The sequence below is a fragment of the Alosa pseudoharengus genome, unplaced genomic scaffold (assembly GCF_046254945.1).
Source record: "Alosa pseudoharengus isolate Yale_2024_CS ecotype anadromous, Long Island Sound unplaced genomic scaffold, YU_APseudo_1.1 YU_APseudo_1.1_scf_8, whole genome shotgun sequence".
In the NCBI taxonomy this organism is placed as follows: Eukaryota; Metazoa; Chordata; class Actinopteri; order Clupeiformes; family Clupeidae; genus Alosa; species Alosa pseudoharengus.
Window position 1 is genome coordinate 14,717,815 of NW_027468870.1, and position 17,029 is coordinate 14,734,843.

Consider the following 17,029-nt stretch of genomic DNA (forward strand, 5'->3'; position numbering starts at 1 on the left):
GAAGAGCTCTTTTATCTCCCCCTAAGTTTGCGGTCAGCCGTTAGGAACACCACGCCTCCTCAGAGAGTGCCTGATTCGGGCTGGATGTGGGCCAGTCACGGCCTACTTGCTCTCTTGGTGTTCTCTCTGAGCGGGAGCTTTGGCTAGCTAGCGTGAGTCTGAAAATGGCAGCATGATGTCTTTGTCAGTGCAATGCTGATTTGTCTCCCCGTTTTATGACTGTTTCCATACTTAAGTCTAAATGTGGAATATTTTGCTCTGAAATATGTCTTTGTTATAATTATTTATTTGTCCATACTCTCTTGCTGTATTTTATCTCTTTGTTTCTCACCAGAAGGGATATATCTTGGTAAAAAAACAGAGCTGGGCTGTGTAGTGTGGGGCAAGTGCACTAGATTATTTTACTGTGACACAGTCCCAGCCCTCTCGGTGTCAAGATAATGGCGTGATAGAAAAGATGAATTATATATGGAACTCCTGAATAAATCAGACAAAAATGTTGAAGTTGCAGCCACACTGTTCAGGTCGGTTTGCATAATGAACTAAATGTCCTTAATCCTTTGTAGTATTTAACCAGTGTGAAGTAATATGGAAAGTTTGTGACAAATGGCGTGGCAACAATAGTGTGTGTGGCCCGTATTGGGTAACTTTCCTATGTTGGTTTATGCGCTGTCGTTTCTGAGTGGAAATCTTATTTTCGTGTGTGTGTGTGTGTGTGTGTGTGTGTGTGTGTACTGCACCATCGGGCAAGTGAGTTTGTAAGTGGTTTTCTTTTTCATTGCTGTGTAGGCTCTTGTTTGCTCAGATCTAGATGGAGAAGTCAGCTACTGTTTTCTAATACCTCTCTCTCTCCCTCCATCCCTCCCTCTCCCTCTCTCTGTCTCTGTCTCTCTTTCTCTCTCTCTCTCTCTCTCACTCTCTCTCTCTCTCTTTCTCTCTCTCTCTCTCACTCTCTCTCTCTTTCTCTCTCTCTCTGTCTCTGCCTGTCTGTCCGATTGCAGAAAGAACTGGATGCCACCGCCGCAGCGCTGGCCAACCGACAGGATGAGAGCGAGCAGTCCAGGAAAAAGCTCATCGACCAGAGCCGAGAGTTCAAGAAAAACACTCCAGAGGTGAGAAGCCTCCCTCCCATTTCCACGGGCCAGGGCAGACCCAGGGGCCTGGAGCCGTGAGGAGGAGAAGGAGGAGTAGGATGGGGGGGGGGGGAGGAGGAGGAGAGGAGACGAGAGGGGGAGGATAGGAGATGACGGGAGGGAGTTGCAGAGGGAGGGAGTAGAAGAGGAAAAAAAGTGCAGTCGGAGGATAGCTTGAACCCTGTCACTGTGAGAGGAAATGCTTTGGGCCACGTGGGTACGGTTGGGGAGCACAGGGGGGGTGGGGAGGGGGGGGCGGGAGATGGTGTCGTGTCTCTTGAAGGGAGCCTGCATTTCTGTGATCTCATTCCGCAGTCGCTGCCATTTTTAATAAATTAAGTTTGAGCCTCGCCGTTAATAAATGTAGGCGGTTGTTCGTTTACAAGACAGCTCGTTTCTTTTTTTTCTCTCTCCCCTGCCCCCCCCCCCCCTCCTTTTCCATTAGACATGGGTTGTCTGCATTTTTTGGTGTGTGTGTTTGCGTGTATGTGTGCACGAGTATGTATGTGTGTGTGTGTGTGTGTGTGTGTGTGTGTGTGTGTGTGTGTGTGTGTGTGTGGGTGGGTGGTTCAACTCAACAGCTGGTTCCTTGAGGTGTCATTTTGGACTGGGCCATTTCTTTCCACGAGGTCATCAACCTGCACCAAACCACCACCCCCCCCCCCTCCTTTCTCCTAGCCATGGAGTTCCCCTCTCTATTATTTCTGCCCAATTTAGTCAATGATTGTCTCCGAGCTGATTTTATGGACGAGGGCAAAAGAGATCGGGGGGGTCCAAGGAAGTCCAGCGGCAGCCTGCTGTCCTGTCCGAACGCTCTGTCCTTTTAGGGAATGTTCTTCCTGCATGACTGGCTGTGTCTGCTTCGGCCAGTGCCGACCGGATCACGTCTGTCTTGGAGGTCAGGCTCCGCGCGAGCGGAAGCCTGCCGATGCGCACAGAGCCGTTAAAGCCAGGACACCTTTTCTGTTTACCCAAACACAGCGCAGCGGATCCGATTTGGTCGTATTACCATATCTGATGATACGCGTCTGACGGGCCCAAGCGGCTGTGCTGGTCAGATCAGCGACTAGATTGAAAGGATCTTTTTTTTTTGTCTTCATTTCAAGTTCACTGTCATGTTGCATTGAATAGAAGTTTTCTTCAGCAGCCAATGCAGGATCTTGGGCCTGAGTTAATTCCATCTGGCCAATGACGTGCACAAAACTAGTCTCTTTTGCAACTTTTTTACACAGGATCTTTTCCAGTCTGAATATGTGTTTTTTGAATACATTTATCTACAGTTTATGGAGGGTGAAAACTAAGTGTTGCCCTACTAGTGCTATCTAGTGCTGTCTTCTCCTCCCTTTCTCACTCCTCTCTCTCACTCTTCCTCTTTTCTCTCTACCTCTCCCTCTTCCCCCCCCTCTCTCCCTTTTTTTCCCTCTCCCTGATCCCTCTTTTTGTCTATGCGAATTCCTCGTGAGCTACCCCTCCCATAGAGTGTTGATGAATAAATGGAAAATAGAAACCTGTTTTGTCTCCGGCACTCCAATAAATCAGGCTTCTTTTCCATTTAAAACGTCCAGGCCTGCAATTTATGTCTGCGCTTAATAAGCCGTTACTAAATGAATCGTGCTGGGGGTTTTGGCTGAGAGGCCCCACTCCTCAGCGCTCTGTGAGCGGGAGAAAAATGATACTCCTGACTCGGGCCCGGTACCCAAGGTACAAAACATCAAGGGCTCCTTCCGCCAGGGGACAGGGGGGGAAACCTCATCCCTTGATGCTGCTGCCACGCTGGAAAGTTACCTTAATTACTGTGCGGGGGGAGGGAGCGGAGGGGGTGACCAGGGTAGGGTGGTGGTGGTGGTGGTGGTGGTGGGGTAGTCGTCGCACTTACAGTATGTTGGCTGAACTGCCACTATATCTCTTTGTGGAGAACTGTTTTACAGATTGGTGTTGTGAGACTGTTTGTTTTTTCTAGTTCAGGATTGGTTGCTGTGTGTTTTTTAATCAATGCTGATTGTTCATTATCTATCGGAGGTCTGACCTCACAGATTGGTCTACTTTTGTTCAGCTTAAGGTAACTGATAGTGTATCACATGTTCCTTGTTTCTACACTCTAATATCATGCCCATGATAAAGAATAAAACTGTTGTGAGTGTGTGTGGAACAGAATGTCTCTGAGGGGCTTGTGCAATAGCTTACATGTTTCTTGAATCTGATTACTGGTTAAAATAATTTGCTATATTTAGACATTAAGCTTGCCGTTCCATAAGCCAGGGGGGGTTAAGTGTTTGAACTTTAAAGGTGGTGAGAACTCTGTAGAATATCGGACAATGTTGTCTGTCAATGAGCTGCTATTTACATTTAAACATGGCCGTAAACATGACATAAGTTTGTGGTACCGTTGATTTTTGTATTTACTTCTTCATCGAAATGAAAATGATAGCAAACTGATTTCTACAGGGAGTAGTCATGGACTTATAAGGATGTGTTGATCTGTAAAAACATAGCCTCTTGCAGTGACTCAACCTCTTCAACTGGAACGCATAGATCTCAGCTAGATCTCAGCTGTCTTTTTCTGCTTCTTTTCTTTTCTGTTCCCTGCTACGCTAGCAAAAGACACAGCGCTAGAACTTCAGACATTCAAATGGTGTTTGTTTTTCATGTGAATATTCTCAGACCTGAGCTGTAATGTTGTAACAAAAAAAAAGCTGTTTAACTATAGAGTGGTTTGCCCCCCTGCTTAGCTAACTTCTTTCCAGTCCCTCAGGCTCCCTGGCCCCTCTTAACTTGACTGTAGCCATCAGTGCAACAACAGCTGCTGTTTCCACAGCAGTATCGTGTGTGTGTGTGTGTGTGTGTGTGTGCGTGTGTGTGCGTGTGTGTGCGTGTGTGTGCGTGTGTGTGTGCGTGTGTGTGTGTGTGTGTGTGTGTGTGTGTGTGTGTGTGTGTGAATGAGGTCTTAGTTTGATAATCAGTCCCTGAAGTGTTTGCCGAACCTTCGCCATTCAGCGCCATTCAGTCCGGGTCGTTCTCTGAGGAGACCCTTCTGCTCCTCAAAACTCTCTCTCTCTCTCTCTCCCTCCCTCCCTCCCTCTCTTTACTCCTCCTCCTCTGTCCAAGTGGAATGTGTTTGTGTGTGTGTGTGTGTGTGTGTGAGTGTGTATGCCTGTACGGATTAGAAGAACCATTGATAGCCTCGCACTTTTCAGCTAACTGCCCGTAGGTGCCAGCGAGCGCACGTAAATACCCCTGCCGCCCCGGGCGGAGCTGCCCTTTGAACTGCTCTCCAAGATATTTCATAGTGGTCAGAAACCGCTGCATATTAAAGTGGGTGTTTACAAACCTGTAAAAAATGAGTTCTTTGTTCCACGTCATTTTAAAGTGCGTCGAGTGGCCGTTTTGAATGACAATGAGGCCTATTCAGGGGAACTGTTTTCCAGGAGGCCTGGAGTGAGCGATTGATTTATTTAGTTATTTATGTATTTTTATTTATCTGTTTTTTTTTTATCCATGCTTATTTTATGTTCCCTTATCAAGCAAAAGAGAAGTGAAGTGTTGAGAGCAGGGAGTATTCGTGTTACCCAAACGAATGCGCCAGGTTCTTTTAGAAGCTAAATATACGGCGCTCGAGTGTTTGTGTTTTGCTGTAAAGTGTGAGCTTTTCTATCCTACGAAGCATTTATTTAGGCTGCGAGCTAAAGACAAGTTAGTCGTCGTCTGGCTGTGAATAAAGTGTGTGTATGTAGTGTGTGTGTGCGTGTTTGTGTGTGTTTGTGTGTGTGTATGTGTGTGTGGGTTGGTTGGCGGGGCAGCGAGGAGAAGTCCTGACAGAATGAATACTGTAATTAGGGCTGATCCGCTGGCACTGTGCCAACCTTACCCGACTGGCGTCTCACACAGTTAATTATAACCCCCTGTTTCTAACACGACAAGAGGATATTTACCAGAGAGAGAAGGAGAGAGAGAGAGAGAGAGAGAGAGAGAGAGGGAGAGAGAGAGAGGGAGAGAGAGGGAGAGAGGGGTGCAAGAGGGTTGCCAGCTCTGTGAAACAGCCTTTTGTTTGTGAAGGCATTCAGAACACAATTGCGGGGTGGGGGTGGCGCTTGAGGTTGGTGGGGGAGGGTGAGGCTGGGTACAAGCAGGTAACACTGAACTACTTCCCTCCTCCCTCTCCTCCATCTCTCTCTCTCTCTCTCTCTCTCCGTCTCTGTCTCCTCGCTCTCGTGCTTTTTCACTCACACAAATACATGCTCACACATACATGCACACACACACACACACACACACACACACACACACACACAGCTTGCAGAAACCACAATGCTGCCATGTTTATTGTGAACCGGGAAGGCTTGTGTGTGTGTGTGTGTGTGTGTGTGTGTGTGTGTGTGGTACTAGTGGTGTCAGGTCGTGGATGGTACTGCTGGCTCTGGATGGCAGTGAGGTAATGTTATGTCATTCAGAAGCTCCAGCCAAAGGGCAGGGCATGACGGGAGTGGACATGTATGGATGGATGACAGCATGTGTAAGTGTGCGTGTGTGTGTGTTTGTGTTTGAGGGAGAGAGTGTCTTTGTACAGTAAGCATCTGTGAGTCTCTTGTGTGTATTTATATGTTGGTTTGAGTATTTTTGGTGGGGAGGGTGTGCATATATTTATAAAAATCTGTGGGTTCATTTGTGTGTGTGTGTGTGTGTGTGTGTGTTTTTTTTGGGGGGGGGGAGGTGTGTGTGTGTGTGAATTGCCTGCAATGAATTCTATTGGGATTTATTGTCCCAGCTGACCGCTTTGAGTGAGCCTTCTCTGAATAGCCATTAGGGCTGCTTGTCGCGCTCCAAAGCAAACAAAGGGTTAACCTCAAGTCATTCTTAGGCCAGGCGGGGGTCAAGCCCTGCCCAGACTGAGGTCATTCCCAAGGCAAACCTGGGTCATTGTCTGGTCATCCTGGGATCATGGTCATCCCTCATTCAAGTCTCAAGCCTTCAAAAAATCTCCATCCACTACCGACACCCTTTCCGACCCCAACACAGAAGAGCAAAAGAAGTAACCAAAAAATGTCTCTGGTCTTCAGTTGAACACTTCTATTTTAGGGGTTTGCATATGCGTTGTTGTTGTTGTTGACGATGATGTTTTGTTTATTTGCTGCGAGGCTGAGGCCCATCTGGCGCTGTGCAGTAGGATTGATGAGGCTGCAGCTGAAGCGATGGGGCCTGGGTAACGGCCGGGTGCTCCTGCGTGGCCTGCCTGCCTGAGCCCGTCTCTCCTTTCCTGGCCGCACACTCACTCTGGCACACACACGGCGGGGGAAGTCGGAACCCTCCGAGGGCTCTGATTCGGTAGACCACCAGCCAAATTGAAGAAGCTCAAAAATCAGTCCTGATTTCCAAAAGCTATCACAGCGCTCCCAAACGTAGATGCTAAACGCTATCCTTTCACAGTGTAGAATAGTTTGTTATTTGATATAGCTTTTCTTTTTCTGATATGTTATTGAGTCCAAACTGAAGAGACTTGCAAATCAGTCTTCATTTCCAAAAACGATCGTAGCATTCCCATATGTAGTGGCTAAATGCTGTTCTATAACAATGTAGAATAGTTAGTGCTATTTGATATAGCTTTTCTTTTTAGTAGATGATGTAGTCCAAACAGAACAAACTGGAAAATCAATCTTCATTTCCAGATACTATCATAGCACTCCCAAACATAGACGCTAAATGCTGTCCTTTCACAGTTTAAAATAGCTTGTGTTATTTGATATAATGGTTCTCTGTATTAGATGTGGCGTAGTCCAAAGTAGTATTTGATTGACGATGGCGGTTAAGCACGTTGGTAATTGATAAAGGGGTAACCGATCCCATTGGTGGCCTTTGTGTGCAGAGGGGTTTTGGTGTGGGCTGGGAGAGGGATTGAGTGGCTGGGGGAGGGGGTGGTGTTAGGTGTCCAGGGCTGGACTCCACTGAGGGTTGGGGTGCGGGGCCTGGGGGCCCCCCTGATGGGGGTACGGGGGTATTGGGTTGGAGGACGGGTGGGGAGGGGAGGTGGTGTTGAGGCGGAGGACTCCTCCTGGAATCCAGACGATCATCTATCCCAGCAGGCCGAGCAGCCGGACCATCCATCTTCCCGGCCAGGCCAGAGCACTGCTGACAGCGGATCTGTCACCCCCTCGACCTCCTGCCCTCTGCCCCAGCCTGCACACACACACACACACACAATCACACACACACACACATTCCCTTTTTCTAGCTCATATACACACACGCACACAATCACACACACAATCACACACACACACACACACACACACACACACACACACACACACACACATTCTCTTTTTCTAGCTCATATACACATACACAGACACACACACACACACACACACACACACACACACACACACACACATAATTTTCTCTTTCTCGGCCATACACACACATACACACACACATTACCCCCCCCCCCCAGCCCCCTCCCAAAAATTCCCCCCTGCACCCCTTCCTCCCGAAAAGCTGATATTTCTGCCCCATACACAGACAGCTGTAATATGGAGCGTCTCTTGCCTAGCCTTGTGTGGCATATACAGACCACCTTGGCAGATGTGTCGTATAGAGGTTTGCATTGTTTCCAGACAAACAGGACTGCATGTAAGGGGAGGGGTGGGGGGGGGGTTGTTTCTGGCACGGGACACAGTAAAGGTGATTATCTCACTCGCTGTGCCTCATGAAAGGTAGGCAGAGGCGCTGGGCGCTCAGTTGGGGTTTGATGTGGGTGTCTGATCCTGTGTTAAGTTGTGTTTTTGAATAATTCCTTTGTGCGTGTGTGTGTGTGTGTGTATGTGTGTGTGTTTACGCACATGTGTGCGTGTCTGTCTCCTTGGGTGGGCTGGATGGGTGATGGAGGGGGTGGGGTGTTTGGGATCGAATTTCTTCTGGAAGGCTGGCTGTCTTGCGTCGATCCACAACAAGAGGAAGCACATCCCAAGCAGCACACACACACACATACTGTACCACACACACAGTCAGTGCTGTATACACAGAGTCTCGTTTTCACCCACAAAATGCTAGTTTTTGTTCTCTCTTTGTAATCCCATTCACATAGGTGCACACACACACACAGATGCATACAAAACACGAACAAACACATTGGCCTGTATACTCTGTCATTGGGTTCTGTTTATACAAGATCTACTTACACTTAGTCAACAGTGGGCTTGTCTTTCCTGCACTTTTCATCACTGTGGCAAATCCCTTCGCCTCCCACCCCATCACTGGAAACTGTCTCTGCCATCCTCAGTGTTAGGTGTCTGACCAGAAGCCTGTCTGAAATGTTCTGTGTTCAACCCCCCACATGCATGTAGTGTACTGGGTTACAGACCTATGTACTGTACATAATACTCCACATAGCTCTCACATACACAGTCACACTGTCTCTCTTTCTCTTTTTCTCTGTCACACACACACACACACACTCTCACACACACTCACACACACACTTTTATGCACTTCACTTTTCTGTGTCTTCAGTCCCTTCCAGCTTTTCAGGGACAATAGAAGCTGTTATTTAGCCAGTATGAATCACTGTGTGTGTGTGTGTGTGTGTGTGTGTGTGTGTGTGTGTGTGTGTGTGTGTGTGTGTGTGTGTACAGTATGTGTGTGTGTGACTGTGACTGTGTAGTAGAGCATGAACCATTTTTTTGTGTGGGATTGTATTTGTGTATGTGCATGTAGCAGTGTGTCAATGTGGGTGTCGTATGCTTGCGTGTATCGGTGATTGCATGCCTGCCTGCATGCATATGTGGGCCTCCCTGTTCACATGTCTGTTTGTGTGTGGCATGCAAGCTTCTGTATTTGTTTGTGTGTGTGTGTGTGTGTGTGTGTGTGTGTGTGTGTGTGTGTGTGTGTGTGTGTGTGTGTGTGCGTGCGTGCGCGTATGTGTTTGCATGCACGTGTGCATGCATGTATGTGTTTGCTTTGTGTGTGTGTGCGCATGTGTGTGTTTGCTTTGTGTGTGTGTATGTGCATGTGTGCGTGTGCGTGCGTGTGTGTGTGACTGACTGTAGTGGCTGGCCTGCCGTTGAGTGATGCCCACCCCTCGCTCCCCTGCCCCTGCGAGCGCTCTACCATCTGCCTGCCATCCGCACCGTGCCAGCTCTGGGCTGTTGGCGGGCAGCGCTGGTATTTTTAGTTCCGTGGAGAGGAGGGAGAGAGAGAGAGAGAGAGACAGAGAAAGAGGAGAAAAGGAGAAGAGAGAGAGAGGAAGGAGAGGAGAAGAGAGAGAGAGAGGGGGAGAGAGAGGAGAGGCATGACTCCACTGCTCTCCTGTTTACTTATGCATGTCATGGAATCAGCACTGGGGCCCAACACAGTAAGCCCATTATTATGATTGATAATATGGTACTTGTGGACAAGCGCGGCAGACTTGAGCAGAATATTCCACTGACGGCTCGGCAACCCCCCCTAACACCCCGCTACCCCACCCCCACCTTGCCATCCACCTGCAAAAGAGAGGCTGGGTCAAGTATGTTTTTGTTTTTAAATTTTTTTTTCTCTCTAATTTCGCCTTCTTCTGCTTGTTTGTGTTGTTTTGAAAGCCCTGTGTTTGTTTTCTTTCTCTCCCCTCTGTTTCTATATAACTGGTTGTGTTTGTTTTTCGAACACCTTTCCAGCTGAGTGTTTTGGTAGCTGAGCAGAGCTGGGCCGAGCTGAGGGGGTTGGGAGTGTGAGGGGTGGTGGTGAGGGGGGGGGGGGGGGTGCGGGGGTGAGCCTGGCCTCACCTTGGGTCACCCCGGCCAGCCGCGGTCTCACTCTAGTGAGGGTGTGTGAGCAGGAGCGCTGGGCCCTGGAGCCTGTGCTTGTGGGCTGCTGCTGTTGGTGACGGTGATTACGGTGGTGACGGTGATTACGGTGGTGACGGTGATTACGGTGGTGACGGTGATGATGGTGATGAGTCTTTATTGTTGTACTCACTCTGTCATCTCTGTCCCAGCCCTGTGCTGCATTGTTAAAATAAAACAGCCTCATCATGTGAGGTCAGGCAGGACAAGGTCGATGTGATCCTGAGATCAAAGGTGTATGAGGTAATGTTTCCGTCTGAGGGACTGACTACCTCATTTTAAAAAAAAGAAGAAGAAAAAACATGTGTCACCAGGGCTGTTTGTTTGTGTTGGGTGTTTTTTTCCCTACCGTTTATAATTTCCTCATTTATAGAATTTTATGTGTGTGAGTGTGTGTGTGTTTATTTGTGGTTCTTTGTACAGAACGTGATTGTGTGTGTGTACTGTATGTCTGCATGGGGGTGTTTTTACAGTGTTTGTACAGTGTGTGTGTGTGTGTGTGTGTTCATAGGGTGAGTTAGTAGGCCCCTCTTGCCAGCCTCCTCCGTTTCTCATTACTGCGCTGATGAGTCACTGTCTGTGAATGCAGCCATCCGTGGACGCGCCGAGTGACGTTAGAGTGTGTGTGTGTGTGTGTGTGTGTGTGTGTGTGTGTGTGTGTGTGTGTGTGTGTGTGTGTGTGTGTGTGTGTATGTATGACTTAGTAGAGTGTGTGTACGTGTATAAGTGCTGAGTGATGCTAATGTGTTTACTTTTTACTGGACTTTGAATTACAAAACTTATCCTCTAATAGAAGTTAGGAGCTGTGTGTGTATGTGTGTGTGTGTGTGTTCAAACCCCTATAATGTTCTAGTCCTGTCTCTACACACACTCCCATCTTACACACGCTGCCTTTTATATCCGCTCAGTCACAGGCTCTTCAGGAGCCCTGTGTGTATTCACCAAATGCACTGACTGAGACTGTGACTGCCCCACCCTCCACCCTCAGCTCCTTTAAAGCCTCTCTTCCTCTCTCACTCTCTCTCTCTCTCTCTCTCTCTCTCTCTCTCTCTCCGTCCCTCCCTCCCTCTCTCTCTTTCTCCCTCCCTCTCTCTCTTTCTCTGCGGCTCTGGTCAGCTTAAAGGGAAAGTTCACCCCAAAATGAGAACTCTTCTGGGCATTGTGTACTCCTCCTGTCCTCGTGGCAACAGGACTCCATATTCTAGTCCTTTCTCCGTGGAACTCTAATAGAACTAGACAGCAGTGTGTCAGCTCTTCTAGAAAGCTCTGCTGTTTTTCTCTATAGGCAGTGTAGAAGTGAATGACAGCTAATTCTTTTTTTGGTTGGTAATATTTGTTTGTTTGTTGTTTGGTCTGCATGTTTGTTTGTTTGTTTGTTTTTCTGACGTATACTTTTAAAGTCTATGGTATAGTCTGCTCTCAGTCAATTTTTTTTACGCTGCCCAGAGAAGTCTATGTAATTGGTTAGCGGGCTAACTAAGTATAAAGATACTTAACCACATTAACTGACTCCCACACAAGCCTACGCAGTCACCTGCTGATGGTCATCATCAAGCACTGAATCACTTGCTTTCTGGAATATACAGAAAACCACATTGGGTTTAAACCCCCTGCCAATGTAGTGTACTATGATATGGTACTATGGTGGTCTTACAGTAATAAATATTTGGCATATTCACAGAATAATTGAGTAAAATGTACCAAACATGTGTGTATGTGAGTGTGTGTGTTTCTGCAGGTGTATTTATTAAGGGTGTCACGATTTCGATTTTATTTCGAAATCGATCGAAATTACATCTCAATCTCGAACTTCGAACTTAAAAGTAGAATCGACGATGCAGCCACACCCCCAATATCACGTCCAGCATGTATGCCAAGACGCACAAACACACATGCACGTGCTGAACTGCAGCGTCAACACTCCTCTAATTTTAGGCTGCAGCCAGTTAAAATATAGGCCTACACATCAACCTACCGAAATCAAAGCCCCTCTTGCTACTTTGAAATCACCGGTGTGGAAGTATTCGTTCATTCACGTCAACTTAGCCTACTCAACTTAGCAAGTGAAAAGATGGTCTAATTACAGTCCAAAGTTACTTTAAGGCTTAAACTGCACATTTATAAGTACATATTCCATGAACACTAACCTTGGGTCCCTTCGGAGTGTGCTGAAACAATCAAATTAACATTCTGTGTTGTTTCATTTTGCTATGTTCACGTCTCTGTTTTAGCCTAAAGTTAGTTCTGTTTACATTACAACCTCGCGGTTGGAACGGTTTCAAAGCGGTTTCAAAATAAAAGCCCCCCGAAAAAGAAAAGGAAAAGGCCAAAAAGAGTAAATAAGGAATGCATTAATAGTAATATTTAAAAAAGATCGAAAATCGAATCGAATTGTGACTTTAAAATCGAAAATTACATCGAATCGAGTATTTGGAGAATCGTGACACCCCTAGTATTTATTTTGAGTGATCTATGTCACTCTTTGGTGTGTGTGTGTGTGTGTGTGTGTGTGTGTGTGTGTGTTGTACATAACCAATATACATGTGTGTGTATGCGCCACGTGTACATGCAAGTTTTCTTGAAAGCAACACACTAGTCCTTTTGCATGTGTTGTTATAGGTAATGTACCAACCTTAATTTGTGTGTGTGTGTGTTGTTTGGGTTAATGGTTGGTGTCAGACACCCTCCACCCACTGGCTGAATTGCAGTGCAGAAATAATTTCACCAAATAAAACGCTATTTTGGGCCCTTCATGGGGATGAGGCGAGCGGGTGGGGGGTTGTTTCCATGGAATATACTTAAAGAGGAATGCTAATGATTATGTGCCCTCCATGGAAAAATCCAGCAACCCTGCAGACAGCTATCACTAACTCCAGCCACTCCCCATAGAGTATTCCCACATGCTCCTTATGTGGACTGACTGACTGACTGTCACTAAACAAGCCCAGCTAGCCTAGCTACCAGCCCAACACACACAGACACCGCACTAGCTCAGGGTCTGGGTGGGCTGTTATGGTTAGGGAGGGAGGGAGAGAGGAAGAGAGAGAGAAAGAGAGAGAGAGAGTGGGAGAGAGAGACAAAGAGCGAGCAAGAGAGAGAGAGAGAGAGAGAGAGAGAGAGAGAGAGAGAGAGAGAGAGAGGGAGGGATTAAAAGGGAAATTCAATGGAGGTTGGTGCCTTTTGTGTTTGTGCAGGTATTGCGTGTGTTTTCGGATGAGAGTGACATTAATGAGCGAAAAAGCGAAAAAGGTTGTTTGTGTGTGTGTGTGTGTGTGTGTGTGTGTGTGTGTGTGTGTGTGTGTGTGTGTGTGTGTGTGTGTGTGTGTGTGTGTGTGTGTGTGTGTGTGTGCGTGAGAGAAAAAAAGTCACTGTGCAGCCAGACTAAGACACCCTAAAATCAGAGACTACTGTGTAAGAGTAAGGTGGAAAAGTTGATCTTTTTCTGTCGTTTTACTTACTTTTCAAGAGAAAAAACTAATCAAATGTATATTTGTCATTTTATACTGTATGTGCAAGAGAGAAAGAGAGAGAGAAAGAGAGAGAGAAAGAGAGAGAGAAAGAGAGAGAGAAAGAGAGCATAACGTAAAAAAGAGCGTATACAAAGGGAATGTGTTGGATGTGTTGTGTATTGGAAACTTGTGTCGGAAACGTAAAACCATAAACGAAAGGAAGACGTATGAGTGTGTGTGTGTGTGTGTGTGTGTGTGTGTGTGTGTGTGTGTGTGTGTGTGTGTGTGTGTGTGTGTGTGTGTGTGTGTGTGTGTGTGTGTGTGTGTGTGTGTGTGTGTCGGAAGCAGACAGGATGTTGCCATGTGGATATGGCGCTGCTGTGGTGGACAGGAGAGCAGAGAGGGGCCATCTTTCTTTTTTCTTCTTCTCTTTTTACCCCTTTCTTTGGATTTGCATGGCCGCATCACAGCCCCCCCCCCCACCACCACCACCACCACCACCCTCCACCCATCACCCTCCTCTAGAAGCACTTTCTATAAATAGACCCTCAATAGCTGCCTGCTTCAACAGACCTCCTCAACAGAATTAATTGCGATAGAAAGGTTCCTTTTGCTTGCTCTCCTGTTCTCTGGCTCTTTCTCCTTCTTTCTCTTTCTCTAGCCACCCCCACCCCTCTCTCTCTCTCTCTCTCTCTCTCTCTCTCTCTCTCTCATTTCTCTCCTCCTAGGCTTGGCTTGTTTTTTTTGGGAATCATTCTTAGTAAATTGGTTATGAAAAAAAAAGCACTAAGAGACTTTCCTAGCAGTCCAGCAGCATTATTTTCATAGGAGGTGAGGTGAGGGGGGGGGGTGGTTGTCGTGGCTTTTTCTTTCTTGTATATGGAGGAGAGCGGAGGCCTGTATTTTATGTCCCCCTTTGTCTAATGCCGGCATTAAACCTTAAAAGGGTGAAGCGTCTCCTGAGGGGCTGGCTGTGCTATTCTGAGCTGTGCGGCCGTTAGATCAGTGTGATGATACACACACACACACACACACACACACACACACACACACACACATACACACATACACACTCACACACACACACACACACATACACACACAGACACACACACACACATACACACTCACACACACACATGGGGCTGAGCTGGGCCCATGGACTCACACGGCAGGGATGAGGGTGGAGGGGAGAGACAGGGCAGGTCAAGGGTACTGGGGGTTGGGTGGAGGTGGAGGTGGGTAGAGGGGTTCTTTGTGAGTGTGTGTGTGTGGGGGGGGGGGTATTGAAAAAATACTACTGTGAGAGGTGTAGCATTTTGTTGTGTTGTGAAAGAGAGAATTATCTCAGGGTTGAAAGGAAAACGGTCATCCGGCCTGACTGGTTTGGTGAGTTGTGGAGGGCTGTCTGGATGGGGGGGGGGGGGGGAGGTGGGTGACGCCTAGAGTCTCACGCGCCAGGCATCCAGACTGTCAGACTGTGTGCAGACACTTAGTCAAATTCTGATTCACGTGCACACCCGATTGGAATCGGATGATTCGGAGCAACCCTGAACTGTCAAAATTTTGATCGATACAAATCTGTGTGTGGCTTGAAATGCTATTCAATGCTTTTGCTTTTTTTTGTAAATCAGTTGACCACTTTGATCAGATTCAGATTCAGGTTCATCAGATCAGACAAGTGTTTATTTTTCTGTTTGTGACTTTTTAATTATACAGGAAACATGCTAGTTTGGGGGTGGAGCCATTGATTAGCAGTGCAGATAGGTCTTCTCAATCTCCTATGCTGTCGGTTTACTTTTAGGACTCCTGCACTGATGTTACATATGGCCGTGTGGTAAAATCGGAAGATAATGTGATTTCTGTAGATTCAGTTTTGTGTACATATGTCAACATTATTTCTGGGTACAGTATCATTACTATAGCAACAATGTTAGATGGCAAAAGGGAAATGCCACACTGTGACAAAGATCGGATCTGGTCACTGTATAATGTGTCAGTCATTCGGGAAGATTGGATTCTGATCACATATGTAGAAAATCAGATTTAGATAGCCTTAGATAGCCAGTCAGGCAGACAGATAGACGAACACAAGGCCAATAATGTAGTCGGACCTTTTGGTTGTTTGTTTTTTCCCTCATAGGAGGGAGAGGAGACGTTATTGCCTATAACCAGGAGCTGCAATCCATCTTTGTCTTGGGTTGTGTGTGTGTGTGTGTGTGTGTGTGTGTGTGTGTGTGTGTGTGTGTGTGTGTGTGTGTGTGTGTGTGTCTGAGGCAGAGGGACTGCAGGGCTGCGTTGCCCTTAAATCACAGTCCCTTTGTGTGGGGCTCGGGAGTGTCGTGACCTCATTATCAGACACAGACGTCTGGGTTTCGGGGTGTGCAGCCAGGGGGGTCTGCTCCCCTTCTGGAGACCCCCCCCCCCAAAGATCCCCCAAACACCCCCTGCTGTCACCACCCACCCCCACCACCCCACGAGGGACGCCACGTCAGGCATCCGTATGATACAGTGGCTTGTCTCTGCATCTCGTTTGGTCTCTGTGTGTTTTGCTTTGATGCACTAGTCCGATGTGCAGGTTTTTCGTTTTTTTCAATGTGTTTGTTTTGTTTGTTTTGTTCAATCCGGATGATAGAGAAGGAGTGGCGAATATAGTGTATTTGTGTGTGTGCGCATGTGTGTTGTGTGTTTGACTTTTAGGGATTGGGGGGAGCGAAGAGGTCAGTTTATCTCTGTGGGGGGAGTCAGTGTGGAGATTGGTTGTGTTCGCAGTGAACTGATGAGGTGTGTGTGTGTGTGTGTGTGTGTGTGTGTGTGTGTGTGTGTGTGTGTGTGTGTGTGCCAGTATCTGTATCTGTGTGTTCAAACGTGCTCCACACAGTCTCATGGGCATAAGAGGAAACAAGCTTGTTCCTCTTTTCATTCCCTGCCCCCCCCCCCCCCACCTCCCCCCCTCCTCCTCCTCCTTTTTTAAAAGCCTGTCTTTTTTTTGTTTTGAGACGAGATGAGGTGCGCTGAGTGTGCGGCTGCTTATCTTGCAGAGGTGTTTGCTGGGGGAAAGTGCTGACGCGATGCTGCTGCTGTCGTCGCCACTGCCACCGCGGTGCTGGATGTTGCCGATGTCGTGGCGGTTGTTGTTACTGTTGTCGCTGTCAGTCTGACTGCTGCCCTCCCACTGTGCCCGTGCTGCGCCTTCCTAGCCACCGCTGAAAGGCATCATGGGAGTTTGGCTGGCGTTCGTCAGTCTACCTGACGCTCCTCTTCCTCGCTCGTTTTACTTTCTTTCTCTCCTCCTGTCTGCCTGCCCCTTCTGTCTTTCTTTCTTTTTTATCCTCCATTTATTTTCCTGGAGCACGTCGCCTTTTGTGTGTGCACTGGGCCCTTATGTGTCTTTCAGTTTTATTTTTGCTCTCTCTCTCTCTCTCTCTCTCTCTCTGTCTTGCTTTCTTCTTTCCTTCTGTGTTTCTCTTTTCCCAAAGCACATTTCTCTCTCTCACTCTCTGTCTATGCACTGCTCCCCTATATATTTCTTCCTTCCCTTTGCCTTCCTGCCCTTCCCTCTCTCTCTATCTCGCTCTCTCTCTCTCTCTCACTCTCTCTCTCTCCCTCTCCCTCTCTCTCCCGCTCTCTCTCT

The 17,029-nt window shown here is 47.4% G+C and overlaps 1 protein-coding gene across 5 annotated transcripts in view; it reads left to right on the forward strand.

Annotated features, from left to right (window-relative positions):
- The window catches only part of cux1a (cut-like homeobox 1a), a 117,693-nt gene that overhangs the window by 39,508 nt on the left and 61,156 nt on the right, over positions 1-17,029 (forward strand). For all 5 annotated transcript variants that reach the window (XM_076274859.1, XM_076274860.1, XM_076274862.1 and 2 more), the window contains exon 2: positions 1,002-1,112. In XM_076274859.1, the coding sequence (XP_076130974.1) occupies positions 1,002-1,112 (111 nt within the window). The remainder of the gene's footprint in view (positions 1-1,001; positions 1,113-17,029) is intronic.